General features: G+C 40.9%; 1 protein-coding gene across 1 annotated transcript in view; it reads right to left on the bottom strand.

Annotated features, from left to right (window-relative positions):
* Positions 1 to 591: 591 nt before the first annotated feature.
* The window catches only part of LOC144032966 (alpha-2-macroglobulin-like protein 1), a 23443-nt gene continuing 1707 nt past the window's right edge, over positions 592 to 22327 (bottom strand). Inside the window, exons 2-37 of the mRNA XM_077540572.1 lie at positions 16022 to 16202; positions 15697 to 15853; positions 15085 to 15137; positions 14851 to 14871; positions 14215 to 14380; positions 14047 to 14131; positions 13777 to 13894; positions 13578 to 13692; positions 13381 to 13490; positions 13018 to 13173; positions 11723 to 11956; positions 11516 to 11579; positions 10539 to 10684; positions 10285 to 10434; positions 9885 to 10073; positions 9310 to 9382; positions 8569 to 8737; positions 8261 to 8486; positions 8048 to 8174; positions 7576 to 7697; positions 7136 to 7187; positions 6821 to 6904; positions 6572 to 6748; positions 5679 to 5760; positions 5281 to 5437; positions 4932 to 5006; positions 4544 to 4706; positions 3743 to 3939; positions 3465 to 3680; positions 2603 to 2721; positions 2093 to 2183; positions 1949 to 2017; positions 1366 to 1471; positions 1199 to 1240; positions 1041 to 1106; positions 592 to 878 (exon numbers count right to left, since the gene is read on the bottom strand). Coding sequence (XP_077396698.1) covers positions 1045 to 1106; positions 1199 to 1240; positions 1366 to 1471; positions 1949 to 2017; positions 2093 to 2183; positions 2603 to 2721; positions 3465 to 3680; positions 3743 to 3939; positions 4544 to 4706; positions 4932 to 5006; positions 5281 to 5437; positions 5679 to 5760; positions 6572 to 6748; positions 6821 to 6904; positions 7136 to 7187; positions 7576 to 7697; positions 8048 to 8174; positions 8261 to 8486; positions 8569 to 8737; positions 9310 to 9382; positions 9885 to 10073; positions 10285 to 10434; positions 10539 to 10684; positions 11516 to 11579; positions 11723 to 11956; positions 13018 to 13173; positions 13381 to 13490; positions 13578 to 13692; positions 13777 to 13894; positions 14047 to 14131; positions 14215 to 14380; positions 14851 to 14871; positions 15085 to 15137; positions 15697 to 15853; positions 16022 to 16093 — 4245 coding nt within the window. The 5' untranslated portion in view covers positions 16094 to 16202 and the 3' untranslated portion in view covers positions 592 to 878; positions 1041 to 1044. The remainder of the gene's footprint in view (positions 879 to 1040; positions 1107 to 1198; positions 1241 to 1365; positions 1472 to 1948; positions 2018 to 2092; positions 2184 to 2602; positions 2722 to 3464; positions 3681 to 3742; positions 3940 to 4543; positions 4707 to 4931; positions 5007 to 5280; positions 5438 to 5678; positions 5761 to 6571; positions 6749 to 6820; positions 6905 to 7135; positions 7188 to 7575; positions 7698 to 8047; positions 8175 to 8260; positions 8487 to 8568; positions 8738 to 9309; positions 9383 to 9884; positions 10074 to 10284; positions 10435 to 10538; positions 10685 to 11515; positions 11580 to 11722; positions 11957 to 13017; positions 13174 to 13380; positions 13491 to 13577; positions 13693 to 13776; positions 13895 to 14046; positions 14132 to 14214; positions 14381 to 14850; positions 14872 to 15084; positions 15138 to 15696; positions 15854 to 16021; positions 16203 to 22327) is intronic.

The following is a 22327-nucleotide window of genomic DNA, read 5'->3' as shown; positions in this document are numbered from 1 at the left end:
AAAAAAAATCGATACATTCTTTTGATGGATGTTGATACATACCAATGTGCCTCATCAAAGTTGGCTGTTGAGTTTGGGGCGCTCTTGTGAGAGCTTCCATCGGCTGAATATCTCTGTTAAAGAGCTGTTGCAACATCAAATTTATTTATTAATTATTAAATTCATTTTTTGTGTGATAAATATAAGTTCATTTCAACTATTTCAGTTCAAATGGCGTGATTACAGCTGCTACGCAGTAGGCTATGATTTGATAGATATCAATGAAACCTCTTTAACACGTAGTTCGGTCCATTCAAATTTATGTTGGCATACAGACTTCTCTTAACTCATTTGCTCCCAAAAACGCATAAATACGTTCTAGTTTAAATATTACCATACTCCCAAAGACATTTTTATTTTTATGCTCGAGCACACAGAAGGCTTTGATGCAGTGGAAGCGCTACAGCATGCCCACTCTAAAAGGTCTCCGCTCGCCACTGCTGCCTGTTGATATACGATATGCTGATGTCATCTATATTGAAAGAACATACTGTAGAAAAAGAAGGTGGCTGGATGAAAGTATACTATTGAAATAAAACACTTAGAATAGCATGATTTTCTTTATTGCTCATTTTATTTCACGACTGTTACAGTTCAAATTGCATGGTACTGTAGTGATGAATTTGATATACTTTAAAAGAAAGGACAAGCACTCAGTTTCCCACCCGAGAGATTGTGGTCAAAATGTCCAAAGAAAACAGAAGGAAAAAGCATCCCGGGGTTTCCCTTAAAATCAAAACACCAAAGGAAAGAAAAAGGCACACGTCTAAAAGTTTGATGAACATCTTCTAGTCTTCCAGTTGATTCTGTGTTCACTGAAAGCTTGTTGGTAACGTCACCTGTCAAACAAACAACAATTTCGATTAAAATACATATTACAACACAAACGTCACCCAGCGTGTATCGCATAAACCTAACCAAAATAATCCTCTGACGAATCATCCTCTTTTAACGGCCATTTAATCTGATTGAAATTCAGTTCAATTCGAGCGGAAACTTACAGAATCAGGCACGCGGTGCACGAGGTCCTCGGCGATTTCCAATCGGTTCAGGTTTGAAAACAGATCCTAGAGGACACAATACAAAGAACCCGTGAATTAGTGAAACTGGATTTCAACTTCCATTATGTCATACAATAATCCCGATCCACGTGACTTACTCTTCTCACAGGGGGACGTGTACTCTGTCGCAGCCACATCACCTGCAAATAAAATGGAGATCATCTTTATGAATAGTAGATAGTGAGAGGGGAAATTCAAGTTTGGCAGCAGTACAAGGGTAAAGCGACACGAAGATCAAATATGGCGGACATGGACACGATCTTACTTGGCTGGTAGTAGTCGTACACTTTGACCACAGCTGCTTTCAGGTTCTCGACGGGCATTTCCTGCTCCAGTGTCATCCGGTAATCCACCGCCTCGCCTTGCTTCAGCTGCAAATACAAAGCACACGGCACGGAATGGGCGGGATTAAGATTTTGACACTGTTCCGCCATCTCATCTTTTTCTTTCAGATGCACTTGAAATCTTTTCTGTTACAGTTAATGAAGCTTTTCTTTGTTGTAAGTTGGTCCATATTTCTTTCTTCTTTTTTTTTTTATTCTCATACTATAACTGGGCTAACTGAATTTTAAAAACGTTTCAATAATGAAAAATAAAAATCCAAAAGTGGTTATTGGGTAGACTGGATCATTTTTTTTTTTTTTAAATAAATACAATCATTCTAAATATTGCCAAAAACAGTACAGTAAATTTCAGTGTGAACCTAAAACATCTTTACAAGTTCTTATGAGGTCAAATGGAGTTTTCCTGAAAGTTCACCCAAAACTTTTTACGAGGTGTCAGGGTTAATCTCAGGAACCAGAAACAAAGATCTGACATGAAAAAAATAATAATAATAAAGTTCATACCCCATCCATGTAGATGTTGACATAACCTTCATCCAGTTCCACACGCTTCACTGAGGGTTCGTTGTTCAACTAGAGCAGTAAAACGACCGTCAGCGTAACGAAAACAGCTGACACAAATATTTGAGGGGGGGGGAATGAACTCACCAACTCCAGAGAGTTTTTCGCCAAAATGTGTCCAGACAGAAGTTTGATGTTCATGATGAGCATGTTCGTCTCGTCTCTCCTGCCCTGGTACCTGCAAACACAAAAACGTTTCTTTGCAACTCTTGGAAATAAAGAAACATTTTCAAGACGGAAACTTAAGGTGTAGGTGCTCAGTCAAAAAAGGGTACCCATCACTCAAATTAGTGATTCTAATGATATATTATAATTATATTATTGTTAGAAACAGTCGTAGAAAGATTGACTTGATCAATTTTGGGTAACCCAATCAAAAATTCATAATAGTCTAAAGACAATATCAAATCAGTTAATTGGTGACCAGAAGCTCTTGTGGATATAAAAAGTCTCCAGTCCCCTCTTAATAATTGTTTCTAATCAAACTCAAAACTACACGACATCTTACATGAAAAGATTGTATTATGATGAACCATGTACAGCATGAATTCATTCCAGAAAACTGGTCTCCAAATGTTTTTGTGGGCGCACACGTACCGGGCATGGATGTTGAGGCCGATCTCAATCTTGCTGGGGCTGCACTTTGAGAAGGTGTTAGCGGAGATTTCGAAGACGGAATAGTCGGGAGGAGGGGGGATGTTGTAATGCAGGGTGATCTGCAAGGGGACAGGACAAACGTGCTCTTAACTTCTGATGTTGAAAACAGACAATCAAAATCTGTCATGACTCGGGTCATGCAGGAGTAATGTTTTGGTTCTTGTCTCATGTCTGGGGTCACGCCAGGGTTAAGTTTGAGTAGAGTTCACGACCGGTTACGTGTCTGTCTTGGGTATTGATGTAACAGCATCCAGTTTCAACTAGTTTTAGGCTATATGATGTCTGGACTATGTGATGTCAGGAATCTTTTATGCTTTATGATGTTTGTTGATGTCAGGAACTATCTGTAATTACTGGGTTAACAGCCAATCAGAGAATTCCATGTCAGCACTGGTACTCACATGTCTAACCACAACCAATGAGATTGATTGACCGTCTATTTAAAGGTCTGAAAATTGTGTGTGTTTCGCCGGATTATTGCTCACTGTTTCGTTGTGCTTCTCCGCTGCTCAAGGGGGGCTTGGCGTGTCGTGATTCTTGATGCATTCTCGTTGTTTTTAGTTTAGTCAAGTTATGTGAAGAAATAGTTAAAACCGTATTTGTGTCCGCGTTTTGGGATCCAACCTCTCAGCACACAACAAAATCAGGCATGGAGTAGGAATCAGATTATTACAGGTAATGTACAAACTGTACTAATTGAAATGTGATCATTACTGCAATGACAAAACACCCTTTAAAAAGCATGAATAAGGTTAAGGAACTGAATTGCATGCATAAGGTTGCCAAGTAAGGAACACGTTACCTGTGCCAGAACACAGCTCTGTCCCTCGGCCGCAATGGTGTATTCTCCGGGGACATCGCTCAGGTTCTCCTCCTGGTACAGGAGCCGATTGCTCTGGTCTACTGTGAACACCTTGTTCACACCTCCCAGCGACGTCACCGTCACCGTAGTCCTGCCGTCGCCGCTGAAAGTGGCGGCGGCGTATTTCGCCAGCGCCTGGAGGGCCACCACGGTGTCCTGAGGGGCACACGGTCAGTCAGTCTACCCAGATGGAAGAACCAGATGGAAGCGTTGCCTACCTGTGTGGAAGAGTAGCCCCCGTATTCATTTTGCTGCTGCGTGAGCCAGCGCACGATGCCGGAGACGTAGTCCAGCCCGAAACCTGGCACGGCAGGCCCGGAGAGCAGTGCCAGCATCACGTAGGAGGTCATCTCCACCGCCACAGAATCAAGTCCTGTGCCAGTGGATCCTTCTCGTTTCCAGTGGCGGGTTCCATCTGCCGCAAGAAGTCGCTGGTAAACATTCTTTTCGACTTTGCATGAACCAACTGCTAAGGTTAAAGTTATGATATGTTTGCTAAAATGCTTCACACTCATATGAACTTTAAGCGAACTGCTTTCTTCAAGATGAACTGTACCAGACAGTGTGGCGGTGTTTCAAATGAGTCACACCGTCTGGACAGAAGCGAAAACGAGAGCTTTCATTGCTAATGGATAATCACATGCTTATTTGCAACACACTTACATCCAAGCAGACAGATTTGTTATTCGAAGATCATGAAGTGTTGCACTATTGCACTTTCCCCACCCCTTTAGTGTAGCAACGCTATTTTTTGTAACCAGACAGAAAACAATCCCCAATAAATAGAGAGGACGCAACTCTGCTCTCCTCGCTTGCGAGTAAAAATGAACAAGTCTTGTCTTCTCATTCTTATATGTTTTGGTGTGTAAATCTAAATGTCACGAAAACAACAGAATCAGAAATGTCAGCTTTGATTGATACTGTCAGAGCTCAATTCGTGTTGACAAAAGTGCACATCCTCATAACTGTGTCCATTTAACAAAAACCAAACGAGATCTGAAAGTAATATTCTGAGGTACCCATCGCAATGGACTTCTGGTGCAAGTAGGCGATGAGTTTGCTCCTCATTTGCGTGTCCCTCGCCAGCGTGAAGGTGTACGACATCAGCGCTGTGGTGTACAAGTTGTCCTTCTGGTCGGCCGCCTGCTTCAGACAGCCCAGAGCACTCTGGATCACAGGATCCTGGCACAAAACAAAACATTTAAAGGTTCCAAAAGTCTCAACGGTGAACTCACAAAATGTATTCGGATCCTTTTGGACTCGCTTCCAAACATTTTCTCACAAAAAAATACAAAATCTTGCTTGTTAACTTGATATGTGAATTTGACAATGAAGATCCACTGAAGCGCGACACCACATGAGGTTGGAGGTCAACTGTTTGCAAAATGGGGGCGACGTCGGACTCACGTTAATGTCGGTGTCCAGTTCCAACAGGGCGGCAACGATGTAAGCTGTCAGGGACACGTCGTCGCTCACTCCTCCCTGATGAGACATTAAAACATGCATTCATATATCATTCTATATTTATTTTGGTTCTGTAACAATAGGGGGAACCCCAAAAATGTCACCTTTGTTCACCGTTAATATTGCATCATTAAAGACAGCAAGACATTCTCAACACAACACAAATTGGTCAAAAAGAATGTAGAAAATGACACCTTCATGTGTGGACTGAAAAAATATGAAATTGAGCAAATGAATTGTGACCTACATGGTCGGTTTCAGCGAAAACAAACATATACTGGCGTGTCATCACCTTCATGCCATTGTGGAAGAGTTTCCCCACAGACGTGAAGCAGCCGTCACGGCCCTGCTTTGAGTACAACCACTTCTTGGCGTCTTGGATGTGCTTGGGATCGACAAAGATGTACGGCTTCGCGCCGCCAAATGACTTCATCACAAAGGTGGTCAGCCTTGAGAAACAGACGAGAGAAACAGACACTTTTGAAACACTACAAAAACATACTCACCAAGTGCCCAGCATTTCAATATTGTCTTTCCATTTACATGCCACAGATTCACCCTGGAAGGATTTTTTTTTTTTTAATATATACATTTTGTATGGCAAATGGGCTTTTCACTTATATTGCACTGTTTTTTATGCTATTTCTACAAAGCACCATCACTGATTTCCGCCAATGCTTTCCTACTGACCAGGTGTTGCCAGACTTATCGCTCTTCCCGAAGGCGCTGTAGGAGCCGTCGTCATGCTTGTACGTGAGCTCCCTTTGGTAGCCTGGAACACACACGTGCAATATATTTCACCATAATGTCAAACTAATGGTTCGAGTCATGTCCTAAATGATTTTTTAATAAGTGCTGTCTGTACTGTATGTGCAAATCCGCCACTGTACCTGTTGAAAGTTGTCACTCAACAAACTGTGTGAGTTCATTCTGTGCAATCGGAAAAGCCAATCGGGCCACTCGGTCGATTTGTCTCTGCTGATTCTAATTTCATGAACTTTATCAACTCAAAATGCTTCTTTGCTCTGAAATATTTTTCCTTCTATTTAAACAACTTGTGTCGTGTTTGTTTATTCTCAGCTCTTAATTAGTTATTTTGCCTGAGATGCACCAAACATACCCATCTAAAGGCAATGGGGGCGGGGTTAATGCAAATTGAAACAATTAAAACAATATTTAACTCCAAAAAGCACTTCTAAAATGACCAAAATGAAAATAGAATGTTGTAGGCTTGCGTGTTCATCAAAAATGAGAACACGGTTCGTTTATTTTATATTTTCACTGTAAGCTGTGGTGATTGCGATGACGTCCATATTGTATGTACTTGCACTTAAGATGGAACTTGGGGCAGCAGATACAATGAAAAGAGCATGCCCCAGAATTGAACCCTGTGGAACACCATAAGTTCCGTTATGCATGTGAAACAAATCGACGACTGCAAATCGGCTGCAGGCCAATGTTGGCTCACCACTGGTTTAAACTACTAACTCAATTCTGTTATCAAAGACAATCGGGCGTTCCGAATGCATTTTTGACGGTCTGGCGTCGCGAGCGCCCCTTCGACGTGGCGAACGACGACTCACCGCTCTCGAGGAAGCGCGTGGCCTTCTCCAGAATGTCAGCAGTCAGCTGACCTGTGCTTTTCAGGTAGTTGAGAATGAAGATGTTGGGAGCGAATTTCAACATGTTCTGCTCGCCACAACCGTATGGCATTGCCAGGAGTTTGTCCAGGTTCTTCATGGCTCGGCCCATCAGGTCACCTTCGGGAGAACAATCTCATTAGGGAGGCTTCCATCAAGAGGAAATGGAAGTTTTTTTCGTTTTTTGTTTACCAAGCACAGAGACAGTGGCTCTGTCAGATCCAGCAACAAATATCTTTGGCAACACAAGAGAGATTTTCTTTTCCTCTGGTCCATCTGGCAACAGAAAGTGTGCAAAAAATGTTTGTCATCACATTACTGGTTATGCTTTTGCATTATTTTCCTACAATTTAGTCTCACAGGACCTGAAAGAATCCATCTCAAACGTAACAACTCATGACATTCAAAAAGTATTTTAATCCATCAAACTCTCAAGTGAATAAAAAAACAGGTCCGAAACTGTGTCCAGCAAGATTTTCCAAACAAGTCTGAGATGTAAAAACTTACCTGCAGGACAGAGGAGCGCGTTGTGACTAATTGACTGAGGAGTTCCTTCAGCCTGCAAGAGAAAGCAACACGGAAAATTGTTCAACTGGAATGAATTACGCAACACGAGACCCTCAAATACACATTAGATGTGCTTCCTGGTTCCTCAAAAGGCTGATCAACTTCTGTGACCTTGTTTTTGTTTATTTGGCCTCAAAACTGACAATCAAGGCCAATGATACTGCAAGGAGTAAAAACACATGAGAAATTTGTCTTCACAGTCACAATCCATCCGAGAAGCACAAAAAATCTAATTGGTTGCGTCGCCGGAACGCACCGCGACCGCATCCGGTGTAAATCCCAGAGTTAGGCTGTCTTTACACTGTTTGAAATGACAATCCCATCTGATGATGTGATGTCAACTTAGTCGTGTACATTTGTTGCGTCTGACAGGCACTGACCTCCACCAGCAGGCTGCGGACCACCGTGTCAATACGGCCCACGTCAGGGACAGAAGCCACCTCATTGCCGCACAGCAAGTTGGTCTTCAGGGCCTCGGCGCTCACCTTCACGTCGATCTTGCCTGTGTGCAAACGAGCAGCGTCCGTCTTCAGTCCGGCCTTCCGCAAATTTACCGTGAACAGCTTTCCGGACTCGTTTCGTTTTAAGGGTTTATTTCAACCACCTCCACATCATTTCACTGTCTCACCCAAATTCCAGTCTCATTCGCTGTTATTTCATGAAGTTCAGATTTGATCACTCTTTTATGCAGCAGTTTTAATTGAATTGCGACTTGAGGGCTTATAACTAATTCCAAAACATTAAGTGATGACGTTCGAATAGCAAAATACCTCATGACTGATTTGCTGAACGTAATTATCAAAGTGCGACGACGACGGCAAACTATTTTTGAAGCGATGTCGTCATTCTTACCAAGGGCAGTTGGAGTGACGATCCAAGAGAACGTTTTGCTCTCCTCGCTGCACACGCACATGGTGTATCGGCAGCTGTCGCAGTTTTTGAAGGTGTACGAGTCGGACGGAGGCAGCGTCACTTTCACCTGCAGACATTATTTGTGATTTCCAACAGGTTGAACGGGTCCAATTGCAACCACTGTTCCTTCTTTCATGCCCGGCTGATATTTACCATGATGCACTTGGAGAGATAGTTGAAGACGGTGGCTTTCAGAGTAAACGTTTCCCCGCGGATGACGGAGTAGGGCATCGTGAGGCTGACGAAGAAGGGCTGGAAGGCCGTCAGCGCAGCGGTGGGCGCCACACCGAAGCCCACCGGGGAGACGCAGAAAGCGTCAGCGGCCCACTTGGTGATGGTGTCGGGGACCGTCTTCATCACGTTCACTGTACCCCTGCGGCTATACGCACGCACGCACGCACGGCGAATTGACAGGTTGCTCAAAAACACTTTTGGATTTTCTGCCACGTGAAAATGCTCACCCAACAGAAACGAGGTCCCATATCCACGTTTCCGGGAAGAATGTCCGAACGGTCTCCTCCGCCTCGTCCACATTACCCTCTCCAGCGGCAGAAGCTTGCGCCTCATCGAACATTATTGGAAGCGGGCCGCCGCCCGCACCACCGCCTCCGCCAACGCTGCCCGCCGCACCTTGTATGAAGACGGAAAAAACATGACCTTTAATCGGCAGGAATTAACTTAAATCAGCCAGAGCACATGAGTTACATGTGATATTTAGTAGATTTATTTTGATATAAACCGTAGTAATGACGTTTGAAAATATGTCACACAGAAGTGACGTCATCTAGCAGCAGCCAATAGAAAAGCACCGAAAGATCACATCGCTTCCATGGTGTTTTTTTTAAATATTGCGCATAAGTAATGCACTCAAAAAAAAAAACTAATACTAATACTGAAACTAACAAACTAAACTAAAACTAAGCATTTTTAAAAAAAAAACTAAACTAATAAAAACTAACTAAAATGAAAAATTCTGAAACTATAATAACCCTACTGCCATATTACAAATCAATTGGTTTATATACTGTAGCATTTTTCTAAATATGCAAAAGCAACAAATCAATTTTTAGGACTAAACACAATTTCTCTTCATAACATGATGTGGCCCTTGCGTCCTTCGGATTTTCTGTATGTGGAACTCAAATGAAAAAGTTTGCTCTCAAGAAACAAGAAATAAATCGTATCGATTGCAGCAAATCTACCTTTCAAGTAAATCGGAAAGCAGTTGAAGGGTTTCTTCACATCAGAATTGGTCACAAGCTTGACTCCAATCTCCTGAAACAGAACGATACATTTGTGGCAAAACGGTCATCTCTGTAAATCTCATTTTTTTGTGCGCTAGTAAATAGAACAAAAATGCACACTCTTCGTTTCGTATATATACGTATTGATTAACCATATTGATTAGCATCCATTTTTAAAACTTCTCAAAACATATTTTTATTCTGTGGCTTTTAACTCAGCATGAGATTCATTTTTTTCGTGTTTAATGGTGTTTTACTGTCTTTTTTCTACATAATTTATTAACTGTGTGTGCGATTGTTGCTTCAATATCACTTTGTATGCAGCAATAGTTGTTTATATCTATAATTACAACAACTTAAAGTGAGTTGAGTTATACGCTATCCAAAAAAATCACTTTCTTAACAAAAAGGCCTCATTTATTTGACATCCTTGTAATATTATGAATGAATAAATTGCCCTGACATTAAACGCGCGTCAATATCAGCACATCGTGTGGTCTTCAAACAGTAAAAATTCAAGTCCAAAGCCTTACTTTAAAGATGCTGAAGACATCATCCTTCTGCGTGACCGGTCCATAGTAAAGCGAGCGCCGGTCCCGCCGTGGCAAAAAAATCTCCTCCACAGGCAGTGGCCCGGGGCCACCGTAGCAGGGATACGGTTCAAACTCATCGACCTCGTACGCGTATCCCGACAACCTCTGCAGAGGCAGCTGATTGTACACCTACACAGAGTTAAACATAAGATTCAAATCAAGGCTCAAAATATCTTTTCTTTGTGGAGCAGTTTTGCAAAATCAGTTTCTTTTGGGGAGCAATTTGTCATTTTGAGGAGCAATTTTTTTTTGCAGGTTACTCTCAGGTAGGGTGGCAGACTGGACCACTAGTTGGAATATTGGATACTTTTATATAGGTGTAAAGTTGAATTTATCTTACATAGTCAACGGTGAGTTCCTTCTCGGCCTGCAGCAATAGAACGCTCTGGTCAATGGCTCGAAGAGAGCACAAAGAGCCAGGCTGAGCCCGGAGTCTCAACGTGGTTTTGGCTGCCGGAAGCTCCTGGAGGGACGAGAACTGAACAGAAACCTGCACAGAAGACAGCAGGGGGGTCAGTGGTGACAAATACAGTTTTCAAATGATCTTTAGTTGTCATTCATTTCATCGGAACTCAAATGTAAAAAAGGTGCAACCTTGTTCTTGAGGCACAGCTGGATGGGGAAGTCCAGGCTGTCCGCCACAGCCTCGCCACCAGGCAACACGGTGTAAACGACAACTTGTGCAAAGGGCGCCAGGTCGATCACTTGATGGAGGGGTATGGTCACCTCCCCTTTGTTCTCTGACAGAGGTAAGAACAAGATGTCAGATGTAGAATGAAACAGTTCATCAGTTTCAAGAAGGAAAACAAATGGTTACTCTTAATAGTTTTGACTTTACATTTGAAATTACAAACCATGTTTGACTGACAATTAATAAATACCCCCAAGCAATAGATTTAACCAAGGAAATCAGGTAACTATGTACAACTACATAATAATAGTAATAATAATAATAATAATAATAATAATAATAATAATAATAATAATAATAATAATACACAAATATCCTATTTCAAAATATTAGAATATTTCCTCAGACCAAGTTAAAAAAAAAAGAAGCCATAATCAGCTCATTTAAAACAATAAAAGGCTTTCAATATCTCAGTTGATTTGGAATGAATTGAATGAATGAATGAATGAATGAATGAATGAATGAATGAAGTGATTCCGTCATGTTTCATTGGAATGCCATACACCGGCAGCCTATTGAAAGAAGATGCAATGCTGCCATCTGCTGGCCATAGTTAGTGGATGTTTGGGATTCCGCAACCCATTGACCAGGCAGCGCTGCACTTAGACGTTGCACTGCCCATTGATTAAAAAAAATGAATAAATTATGATAAAAATGTAGTTGACGTCATTTAACGTTTATGGCGGCATACATTGTGATTTTACGCATCGCCATTAAACGTTTTTGGCAGTCAGAGAGTTAATTATTAAGTATAAGAATGTTAAGGTGGCCCTTGCGTCCTTTGAATTTTCTGTATGCACCCATTGGAGGAAGAAGTTTGGACAACGCAAACTGCGAGTCTTTGATGAAATTAGTACCACATAAAATGAAATCATATTACCTGTAGCCATTCTAACAGCCACTGGGATAGTGCCATGCTGCACAATTGATCCTTTGGACATCACCTAAGAAGTGCACGTAGAATCAAAGTTATGCGTGACTGTACCCACGCAGATGTTGCTACTTGTATGTTCAGTGTGCTTCTTACACAGTTTAGAATTTCAAGTACAAGATCGAAGTTGCCAATCCTGAGATCAACAGGACTTACCAAGTAGTAAAAGTCTAAGGTGTCCTGTCCCTCCTTGAGCTCCTCTCCCTGGATGATGTACCGAGCTAGTACCGTGGCATCTTTGTCACAGGCGATGTTGCCGCTCACCGGCATGAGCTTCAAAAAACTATTACTCTTGGAGTAGAACTTGGAAACGTAATGGTAGGCATTCCAGTACTCGGGTTTTCGAATCTCTGGAATGTACACATGGTCATCGGCGAGCTGGGACTTGGCCTGTTCGAACACAAAAATCAAGACAGTGGTGAAATTCTAAGGATGGGCCAAATCACGTGGTAGTTGTGAGATGTGGCGACATCACAAATTAGCATTAGCTTAAAGCCCATCTCAGCAAAAAACAAAAAAACAAAACAGGGTTCTGACATTGGCCAGTTTATGGGGATGCTGCAGGTTAAATAAAGTTATTTGAAATGAAAACTTAAAAGCCTTTCCGTAGGATGACGCAGCTCTCCGTCAACTTGCTGGAGTACACTGTTGATATGTTTTCAAATAAGTGATGAATTAACGCTTTGGACAACATATAGTGTAGATAGTATTTACTAGTTACGTTTACCGGTTGTTGTGATGTGACGTAGCTTAGCATATTTAGCCTCTGTGTAGCTGCCAGGAGAGTCAGCTTTGAAATTAAATACATTTAGTTTAATTTAATTTCAATATTAAGATTTATTTTATGCATTTGTAAGCATTTTGTTGTTTTAAGGGCTCGTTTTTTAATAGTGGAACTAATGTTCTTTAAGTGCGTTTTGTATGGCGACGCTAATGAAAGACGCATTGCTAATATTATTCCCGGTAAGCCGATGGAAAGCCATCCTGAAGAGATGCTGTTGTAGCTGTTGGAAGACGCGATTTTACTCCTCTCTAGTACATGCGGCCAATGAGGTAACATTTTTGCTAGCATAGGCACTATTTCTGTTAGTATTTACGAGGCCTTTTGGAAGTAGGGTACTACTGTTAGCTCGCTAGCATGCTAGCGCTAGTCCATTAGCGTGCTATCATTGTTAGCATGTTAGCAGGTTTATTTTGGGGATGTTTACAGGCCTATATGGCAAATGGATGTTATATCTTGAATGTGTATCATTTATGTTCTCTGTGAGAATTATTTTGTGTTATTTAGCTTTTTAATATGGTGGTTCTGTATTTGTACAGTTCTCACGGCAATAAATGCCTGTTGTAACCACTGGAGGGGCGTAACACTCTATGTCAGTTTAAAAAACAAACAAATTTTATTCCTCTAGTATGCACCACAGTGGCCGAAAAACAACGTTGGAGTCACATACCTGAAGATTCACATTGTCCTTCCAGTTGCTGGTGTCCAGTGAAAACGAGGCCATGCCTTCTGTGTTTGTGGTGAGTTTTACGGTGACTGACTCCGGGTTAAATAAGTACACATGCTCATTAGCCACAGGTTTTTTGTCTGGACCAGTCATTTTCACCTGGAAACAAGATGAATGAGGACAAAATGTTAGCCACTTCATACTTTAGATGGACAAACCTTAAAATAGTTGTTTAAATAGTCTATAAAATGAAATCTGTCCACATCAGGCATCCTGACTACTGAATAGCAGGAAACCCAGATGACCCTGGACATGGTTTTATCATGGCTTACACAATATTTAAAAATAAATAAATAAAGTGCCCACCTTTCCCGCAAATGGGATGCCAGGCCTGAATGATTGAGGTACATCTTCAAAAGTGACGGTTCTGATAACGGCACTGAAGCGTGCACGCCCTGTACCTTGCAGGGTCACCCCTAAATGGGAAAAATGATTAGAAATTACCACCAGGCTTCAAGTCGTACAGGTAACAGGAAGGTGAGAAAAACTTTTCACGAGCTTACCTGTGCCGTATTCCTCCAGTTCAGCTTTCACCACAAAACTATCGTCATACATGTACTTGTTGAGGGCGAAATCTTCCAAGCTCACCATTTGTGTCGCGCAGCCACTTGCATCCGTCTGGAAGAGTGTCACTTTTAGACTGATGCGCTTCATGGCTCGCATGAAGGAAAGGATAATAGCAGTTTATTGTCAACGACTCACTTTCAGGCGATACGTCTTGCAGATGTTTGACTCCATCGGAGAACGCCAAAAATAGCGAATTGCATTCCTACAAAAATCCGCCTTGACTGAGCCAACAACTGGTTTTCCGTAAGTGTATCTGCGCGGAGAAGCAAAAGTTCATTTCAGACATTTTCATCTTTATCATTTTCTTCACCATTGGCGTTAAAGTTTCAATATCTCCACGTGTTTTTTTTTTACCCCCTTTCTCCAAAAAGTTACAAGGAGACATCATCAGGCCAAAACACTTACTTTCCACAAATCTTCAGCGTGACCTCCTCATCCAGGATGGAAATCACACTCGGGAGTTGAACAGTTACCTCAAATTTGGGCAAAACTAAGAAAATATACGAATACATAAAAATGAACAAAAAAAGTCAATTAAACAAGTACAACATATTTGTCGCAACTATAGCAGACCATATTCCTTGATTTCAAAGCTGTGGGTGATTTTCTCTCCTTTGTCCGTGGTGGCAGTAATTAGGTAAGTTCCTTGTGCCGCCTCTGGAATAATCGGATGCGAAAGATCGAGGATTCCGCTGTTGAATTTATCCAACCACTGAGCAATGCGATTGGCATTGGGATCCTACATGAAGACAGACACGAGACAGAAAGTATGCTTATTGACCCTATTAAGAGATGCAAGGGACCATCACCACACAGCCTGAAACGGGACCTTTTTCATTTTTCAACTTTTTGGGGCACTTGATTAGCGAGAACTCCAGCTTTTATGAATGTTTAATGGAAATACAAAGCTTACATTTTCTTCCCACTTTGTGTTAAATTGCTAATAGTGTTCTTGAGTCGAGACATTATATGAACATACGACTACAATTCTCCCAAGATTCATACCAATGATCCATTGAAGTCCCTCTTAAAGCAATACACCATCTATGTTACGTTTCAAATGTTTTCATTGTGGCTCTCATAGTGATCATAACGGGCCCAATTTTCATGCCCGATGCGAGTCTAGCGTAAAGCGCAGTCCAACTGCGTGCTTGGGTGGCGTTTTATTTCTTTTGGTATTTTGTGTTGTTGCCATTGTGGGATTCTTACCTGAAGCTCCACCACTGTGTACTGAAAAAGAACAAAACAAGACAAGTCAAACTCTGATCAGATCGATGTGCCGTATACATTTTTACAGCATGCTTATTATAATGACAAACTGTCAGTTGGCTCATGCACATTTGGTCCTAACTCATTTTGTCTCATTTTAATTTCTTGCATTCTTTTCTTTTTCAAACTGGGACAAACATGGCGGAGTATCTTCAACACTAATTGAAAACTTACCAGCCGGTCCATTGGGATGAAACTGGAATCCATGGAAACAATTCGGAACTGCACTGTAAAGGAATGTTGGAAATTAATTAAAAAAAAAAAAAAGTTTCAAGCATTGCTTTAAAAATATTACATATAGGTAAAAATATCAGATTAAACAGGAAAGACGGCAGTTTTCTTTCTCTGTTAGGTATCAAAAATGGTTCATTGGGTAGAAAATTCTTCTTCTTATTATTATTATTATTATTATTATTATATTGTGCAATATCATACACCCCCTTTATCGACCACATCTTAAGTGTGGAACTGCTAATGTGGACAAAACATTTTTGACTAGCAAACACGAATGTACGAGCGTGTTAGCAAATTCCTTTAAAGATATTTCAAATACGTTTAACTGTATTTGCAAGTTAGTTCAAACATATTTATGGGCTAAATGCTAAAAACGTAGCATTTTTTTTCCCCATAATGCCACTGGGTATGCGCATGTGCAAGTCAATACCCTGATGCATTATGGGAAAAAAAAATTTGTTTTAGCATTTAGCTAAAACATGTATATATATATAAAAACAAAACAATACATTCTCTCTCAACTCTCAATATTTTGATTGTGCTGATACTTACCGGTCTGTCCAGGTTTGTAGATGGGTTTATCAGTCTTGACAATGTGGACGTAAGCAGGGGGCACAATGAGGATTTTGGTCTTTTTGTTCATGGTGTCGCTCTTTCCTTTCACATCGACAGTTAGGGTTGCCACAGTACGAGCGCGCACCATTGGGACCTATGTGCCGAGAAAGACGCATGCACAGAAGGCAACACATTGTCAAGTGAGGAAGGGGAGGCTCGAGAAACAGATCAAGAGCTTCTTGCACTATAATAATAATAATGATCACTTTCCCAGGTCAAGAAAAGGATGGGTAGATACTAGTTGTGTTGATGACGAACGGACCTGAAAGTCCAGGCAGTCGTAATAGGTCTGTGTGACCGCTTGCTTCAGGATGAGGGTTTTGCGAGATCCCATGTGCAGGGTGACGCTCAACACAACGGCCTCTGTGGGCTCGTTGATGAGCGCACACAGCGTTTCCTGCGACCCTGCTTTCACCTGGGAGCTCACGGTCACGGCAAAGATGCTGCACACATGGAGAGAAAACAAACATTACGCTAAAAAACAACCCAAGTGTCACAATACTGCAATTCTTTTGAGATGGAAAATAGTACGTAATAGTAGACTGCAATTATTGAACATAATGTCACGGTGTCCTACCAGTATTTCAGTTTTGTGTTAAAAATGAAACGGACCCCAACTTCTTTTTTGAGTCAATTCAGAGTAGATCCTTATTTTAGTAGTCATACTTGTTGGGTCTCTGTCTCTTTTACCCATTGAATGTTACGTTTGGAAATGGATATTAATAATGGAAGAACGACCAAACTTATGCACCATCCCATGTCCGAGTTTTTAACTCAGGACCACCGAGGCTGCCTTCCACTTGGCCAACCCTCAGGCACAGTCGCACAGACCAAAAGTCCCAATAGGACTCTTGACGGGGTCCCCTTACCACCAATGGGTTTGGGGATCGTGACCGTGACAGGTATCGACCACCTTACGGCCACAGATCCAGTCAGTCACCACAACAGCAAATGATTCCATAACTTGAGATCCTAAAAAAGCAGGAGCTCTGTCCCGAGTTAATACAAACATGATGCGGACTTGTTATGATTATCTAGATTAGGGATGGGCAACAGCGGCTGCTGATCACATTCTGAGTGGCCCCTTAGTACAAACCCGAAAACTCTTCAGAAAACACTGATGGACATGCAGTAACACTGATGAAAAATTGTGAATCAGTCGGGTCAAGACTTACGTGTCATTGAGATAAGTCGATGATGCACCTTGCAGAAAGACGGATGCAAGTATGACCGCCAATGTGTGGAGGGCCGGCGCCATGCTTGCACGGCGCACACAGCGCGTTGTTCCGACGAGTCTGAGAGACCTTCTGCACCAGTGCACTCGGACACTGATGCAAACCTTTTGGACTTCGCGTTTTTTATACTCTACCGATCCACCGCAACGCCCGCCTTCACGAAAACTCCCCGCACATTCCCTGTTTTTTCGCATTCTCCACCCTGCTGCCAAACGAGTTTTTCCTCCCCAAAAAGTTCAAACCGGACCATCCTGCTTCCAGTGGTCCACGAATTGTGAGGAATTTGATAGATACGGGTGGGGAGCATGGCCAAGATCAGATGGGAGATTGCACTCCATGTATCATCTATGTTGGATTTGACGTTTTTATGAAACGTGATCGTTTTACTGTTTGATTGTCGCACTGTTGCAAACCAAATTGCACCCTGGTGACAATAAAGATCTTCGTATACATCCTCTTCTTCATTATTTTTTTGTCTCAAGTCACAACATTGAGTATATATTCGAATAATTGAAAATGAACAACATTCATCATGTCGACATGTCAACACAACTTGCGGTTGAACCCGCTCAAGGCTGTGGCGATACATCAGCAAACATCCTTTGCTACAGCTGCCCCTCATGCTGTCCAACTGCTCTATGTCAACCTTCAAGTTCCTAGGAATTATTGTCTCTCAGGAAAAAGCCCGAGCAGAGGACTCCATGTGGCTGCTGGAGGAAGCCCAGCTTGCCACGGTGCTGTTACGGCAGTTCTATTTAGCAGTCATTGAATCGGGCCTGTGTTCATCCATCGCAGTTTGTTTTGGTGCTGCCACAAAGAAGGACAAAAATGCGCCTATAGCAGACAGTAAGAACTGTGGAGAAGATTGACGGTACCGCCGTACCCACTGGCATGGTGCAAGAAGTAACAAGGGAAAGGCAACATTTTCTTGAACCCTTTCACATCCGAGTCACCACCTCGCACTCTTGAACTAATCCCATTAAAACTAGCAGATGTGTCAATCGCTTTCTCTCTTTCCACTGACTCCCTAAACAGTTGACTCGTAATTGACTTGGTGACTCTGCACATCACTTGATACTCGGGCACAAAAAGGCATACTTGATCACAAGGTATTTCGTTTCAAATCATTTAGAAATAGTTCATTCAGGGCTGAATTTCCTGATATTAATTCATATGTAGAACCTTCATTGTGGGTCATGTTGCCCAAGTGGCATAAGTTCCTATGAGCCTGTTCACCGCAAGTCCAGCTTGCCTGTATCCACATGTCAGACTATGAACGTGTGCCAATCTGAAGTTTTATTGATTGTATATACATACAGACTTTTTTTTTTTAAAGTCAGTAACATAGTATTGAGGACAGTGCCCTTGTTGCACCGGCTCACCTGGTTCTTGGAGTCGCCCAAGGCATTCGGGTCACGCATAGGGAAAGTCCCAGGCCCTGCCAGGGGGCCCAAATCATTTGCAGCCCCTTTGTTTCAGGTACTGAAACTTGTGTGACCGGCTGGGTCGGGGAATAACAACCAGTCTTAACGCTGTGAGTGATGGCCGTTCTGTGTTTTTTGAGTTCACTTAAACCCTACAAAATAATGGCCACTTACGTTCTACTATGGGATTGATAGAAATCAAAGCATTATAACAACAACAACAACTATAACAACAATAACATGATCTCATCTTTATTTATAAAAGTTGTACTGGCCCAGTCGGGGCAGGAAACTTCGGGTGGCCTGACAAAGACATAGTGGCCATGGGCCACTGTTAATGTACTGTACAAACATGTCAAATATTGGGTAATACTGTGCATTCTCTATTGGTGTAATGTTCCTTTTTAATGTTCACTCGTATGTTTTTTTGTTTTCTTCTCATGTTCATTCTTGTTCGGTGTGATGGAGCTGTCACCTTTTTATAACAGGAATGCCTTTTATTTATTTATTTTCTTGAGGAATGCCTTTACACGAATTAAAAAAAAAAATGTTTCACTTATTTCTCTCACCTTTATTAATCATTTATTTATCCCTGAAGAATCAGATAATGTGAATTTTGTTTAAACTTGAATTGCAATCTGTTTTCTTTTTTCAGTCATTTCAGTTTACATTAAATGCAATAAAGCTAAAATTAAGGGCTATTAATTATGATAAAGCCTAAAATAAAGGCTACTACTTAAAATTGTCGAACTTTAAGGCTATTAAAGTGTACAATAAAAGTTACTAATTCCGCTGAAAACATCAAAAATGTTTATGTGTATCTCTAAGAAATCAACAGGCAGACTTGCTGGAGCATCCTAACAATAGAATGACATTGATTTGTTGACTTTCATATCATAAGATATAAAACAAAATGTAGAATAAAATCTAATCATTTACACTGAAATTAACATTCAGATTTTTTTATAGATATCTTTAAAAATTTAACAGGCAGATTTGCTAGAACTTCTTGTAAATACAATGACAAATATGCCTACAATGACTTGTTTTGATGTGTATTGACTTTCATATCAGATTAAAAAATAAAACTACTTTAGTCAGTTCATACTTTCAATTTATTACTAAACTGAATTTAGAATACTCCAAAATCAACATTTGAACAAATTAAGTGATATTTCCTTACACTTGGCTTTGGATTGCAAAAAGACGAGCTCCCTCTCGCGAGACACTCGTTTATCGCGATTGTTCGGTCGTGCCAACTATCCCGCCCGGGCTGGCCCCGTGCCGATTTCTCTAACCGCTGAGCTAACTTGACTTGTTCAATATCATGGCAAAATGGCGTATTTTATTTTTGAAAAGTGTCCACTGATGCTGAAAGATAACATGCATTTTATCATTTCAGTGAAATTAGAATTAAATTCCTGATATGATAGTCAGTTGGTATCAAACTATTGAATGTACTATTGAAAATGAATGGGGAAAAGTTAGTTGATATTTAACATTAATTGTGTGAATACTGTAAGTAATGTGGAATCAGACGATATATACCAGGAGAGGCGTGAATTTTTTGAAGCAAGTTGAAATTTCAACGGTGTAAATCGGAAGTATTATCTGGGAGTTATTGCATAGCAAAAAAAAAAAAAAAAAAAAAAAAAAAAGTGAATGGAATAATAAGTGCCTGAAATAATAAAGGTTAGAAACAAGATGTGATTAAAAAAATATATTTAAAAAAAAAAAAAACACCATGGGAGAGACGTCATCTTTTGGTGCTTTTCTATTGGCTGCTGCTAGATGACATCACTTCTATGTGACATACTTTCAGACGTCATTATTCCGTTTTATATCAAAATAAATCTAAAAAAGTGGAAAGGTTTTCTTCAGTGTGACATCAATGTGGTCTGACTTTTCCAGCATATAAACCATTTATCAAAACCTCTATGACAATATTGTGGCTGAGTCCCTCAGGTGCATCGGACAGAGATTTCCATTTAGTCGGCTTTGTAAGGGGGCAAGATTATCACCAATGGACTTCTTTTATCTTTTGTCATCTTCTTGGCTTTGATCCCGTCTGCTACTTAGATCAATCAGCTACGAACCAGTTTCTTCTTTCCACATCTATGCGCACTGTTGAAAACCAGCAAGTGCAGTTAATTGTGATTTATAGAAATAAAATGTTGCATATGGATATGTTTTCTACTTGTGAGAAATCTTTAACATGGTCAAAGTTTTCGCATAAATGATATATAATAATGACAGAAAACAATGACGTGAGTAAAGGTTATTTGAGTAAAATTGTTATTTCAGAAGTGTGCGTCAAACTTGCACTAATCAGTAGTCAGGAAATAGCTCAGTTTCTAAAAAGTTGTTGAAACTTGTACTGTACTGTACTGTATATTTATCTTGCAGACCACAGATCTGGCCATTTAAATCATTTAAAATCATCCCCAAAGGTTCATGCATTAATTACCAAATTAAAGGCTCATGCATTAAATTAATTACCAAAGACTAAAACGAAGGACGTTTGCTATAATTATAGTTAGTTTTAATTAGTTTTGTAAACATAAAATGTAGTTTCAGTTAGATTTCTTTTTTAAAAAGCAGGTTCGTTTTTATTTTATAATGGTCACGATATTGTTTTCTTGAATATTAGTTTTTTTTTTTTTTTTAATTAGTTTTAGTTAACTAAAATAACCTTTAATTGCACCTGTTCTTACCTTGACCATCTCCAAACATTTTTGTTTTGTTTATTTGATTTGAACTGAGTCAAATGCCATTGTTAGCATATGTCGCACGCCACTGAAAAATGGACGGCGGGCTGCAAATGGCCCCCAGGCCATAGTTTGGACACCCCGGTGCTCTGTAATTTACCCAATCACGATAAAACAAATATTTTCTTTTTACTAAAATATGTCTGTTATTCCAGATAGGAACAGAATATGGAGTAAAGTTATGACCTCTCTCCTTGCATCAGTCAGTCATAGTGGGTCATCCATTTTTGATGCCCTCCAAAAGTTTAAGAACGCTACAATCACATTCATCTAGTATCAACACATGCACCAAAATCTTTTGATCAACTATTTCACGTAACGTCATATGTTGACGGACCACGAAAGCCGTCACGTCTCATCAGGGCCACCGGCGCCGCCACTCCATTAATGTGTTAGTAAGAGCTTAGAGCTAATCAAAGTCAAGCTAGTCACCATTGCGTTTGTTCACACCATTCAAGTGCTCCACGATGTCAACATAAAAAACCCAACAAGTAATACTCCACATAGACTTCAATGTCTTAATAGCCATTTATTCTGAAGAAATAAATTTTGTAGCTGCTGACAGTCTTTGACTTTTCTACCTGGTTTGCCTCCTCACAGCAACTGAGTCGAAATATTCTTGGAACATAAAAGCGCACTGGGCCAACCGAATCTGGAGCGTATGTGACGCATTTTTAGCACGCATGCGCACTTGCGCACCACTTACGTGCGCCCTTGATTCTTGTGAAATTAAAAACACAAAATGTCCATCACTCACAGTGTCAGACTGGGTTGGTATTCCCCGACCCAGCCGGTCACGCAAGCTGTTCTGGCCGACGCTTGACATCGGCATGCTGGCCTACCTCGAACAGAGGGGCTGTAAACGATTTGGGCCCCCTGGCAGGGCCTGGGACTTTCCCTATAATTAGCCTGAACACCTTGGGTGACTCCAAGAACCAGCTGAGCCTGTGCAACAACGGTACTGTCCGGATTAGCTTAACAATGTTACAAAATTTTGAAGAGTCAGTACTTATTCAGCCTGTAACGTGGCTGAATAAGCCACAAAAGATTATGCCGTAACTCGGCAGTCTACCCTATTTACTCAGTTAGGGAGAACCTCATTTTGACCGTCATTTTATGTGTTCACAAACAATAGAACTTC

The sequence above is a fragment of the Festucalex cinctus genome, chromosome 13 (assembly GCF_051991245.1).
Source record: "Festucalex cinctus isolate MCC-2025b chromosome 13, RoL_Fcin_1.0, whole genome shotgun sequence".
NCBI classification, from domain to species: domain Eukaryota; kingdom Metazoa; phylum Chordata; class Actinopteri; order Syngnathiformes; family Syngnathidae; genus Festucalex; species Festucalex cinctus.
Note: the sequence above shows the minus strand (reverse complement) of the source record. Positions and strands in the feature narration are given on the sequence as shown.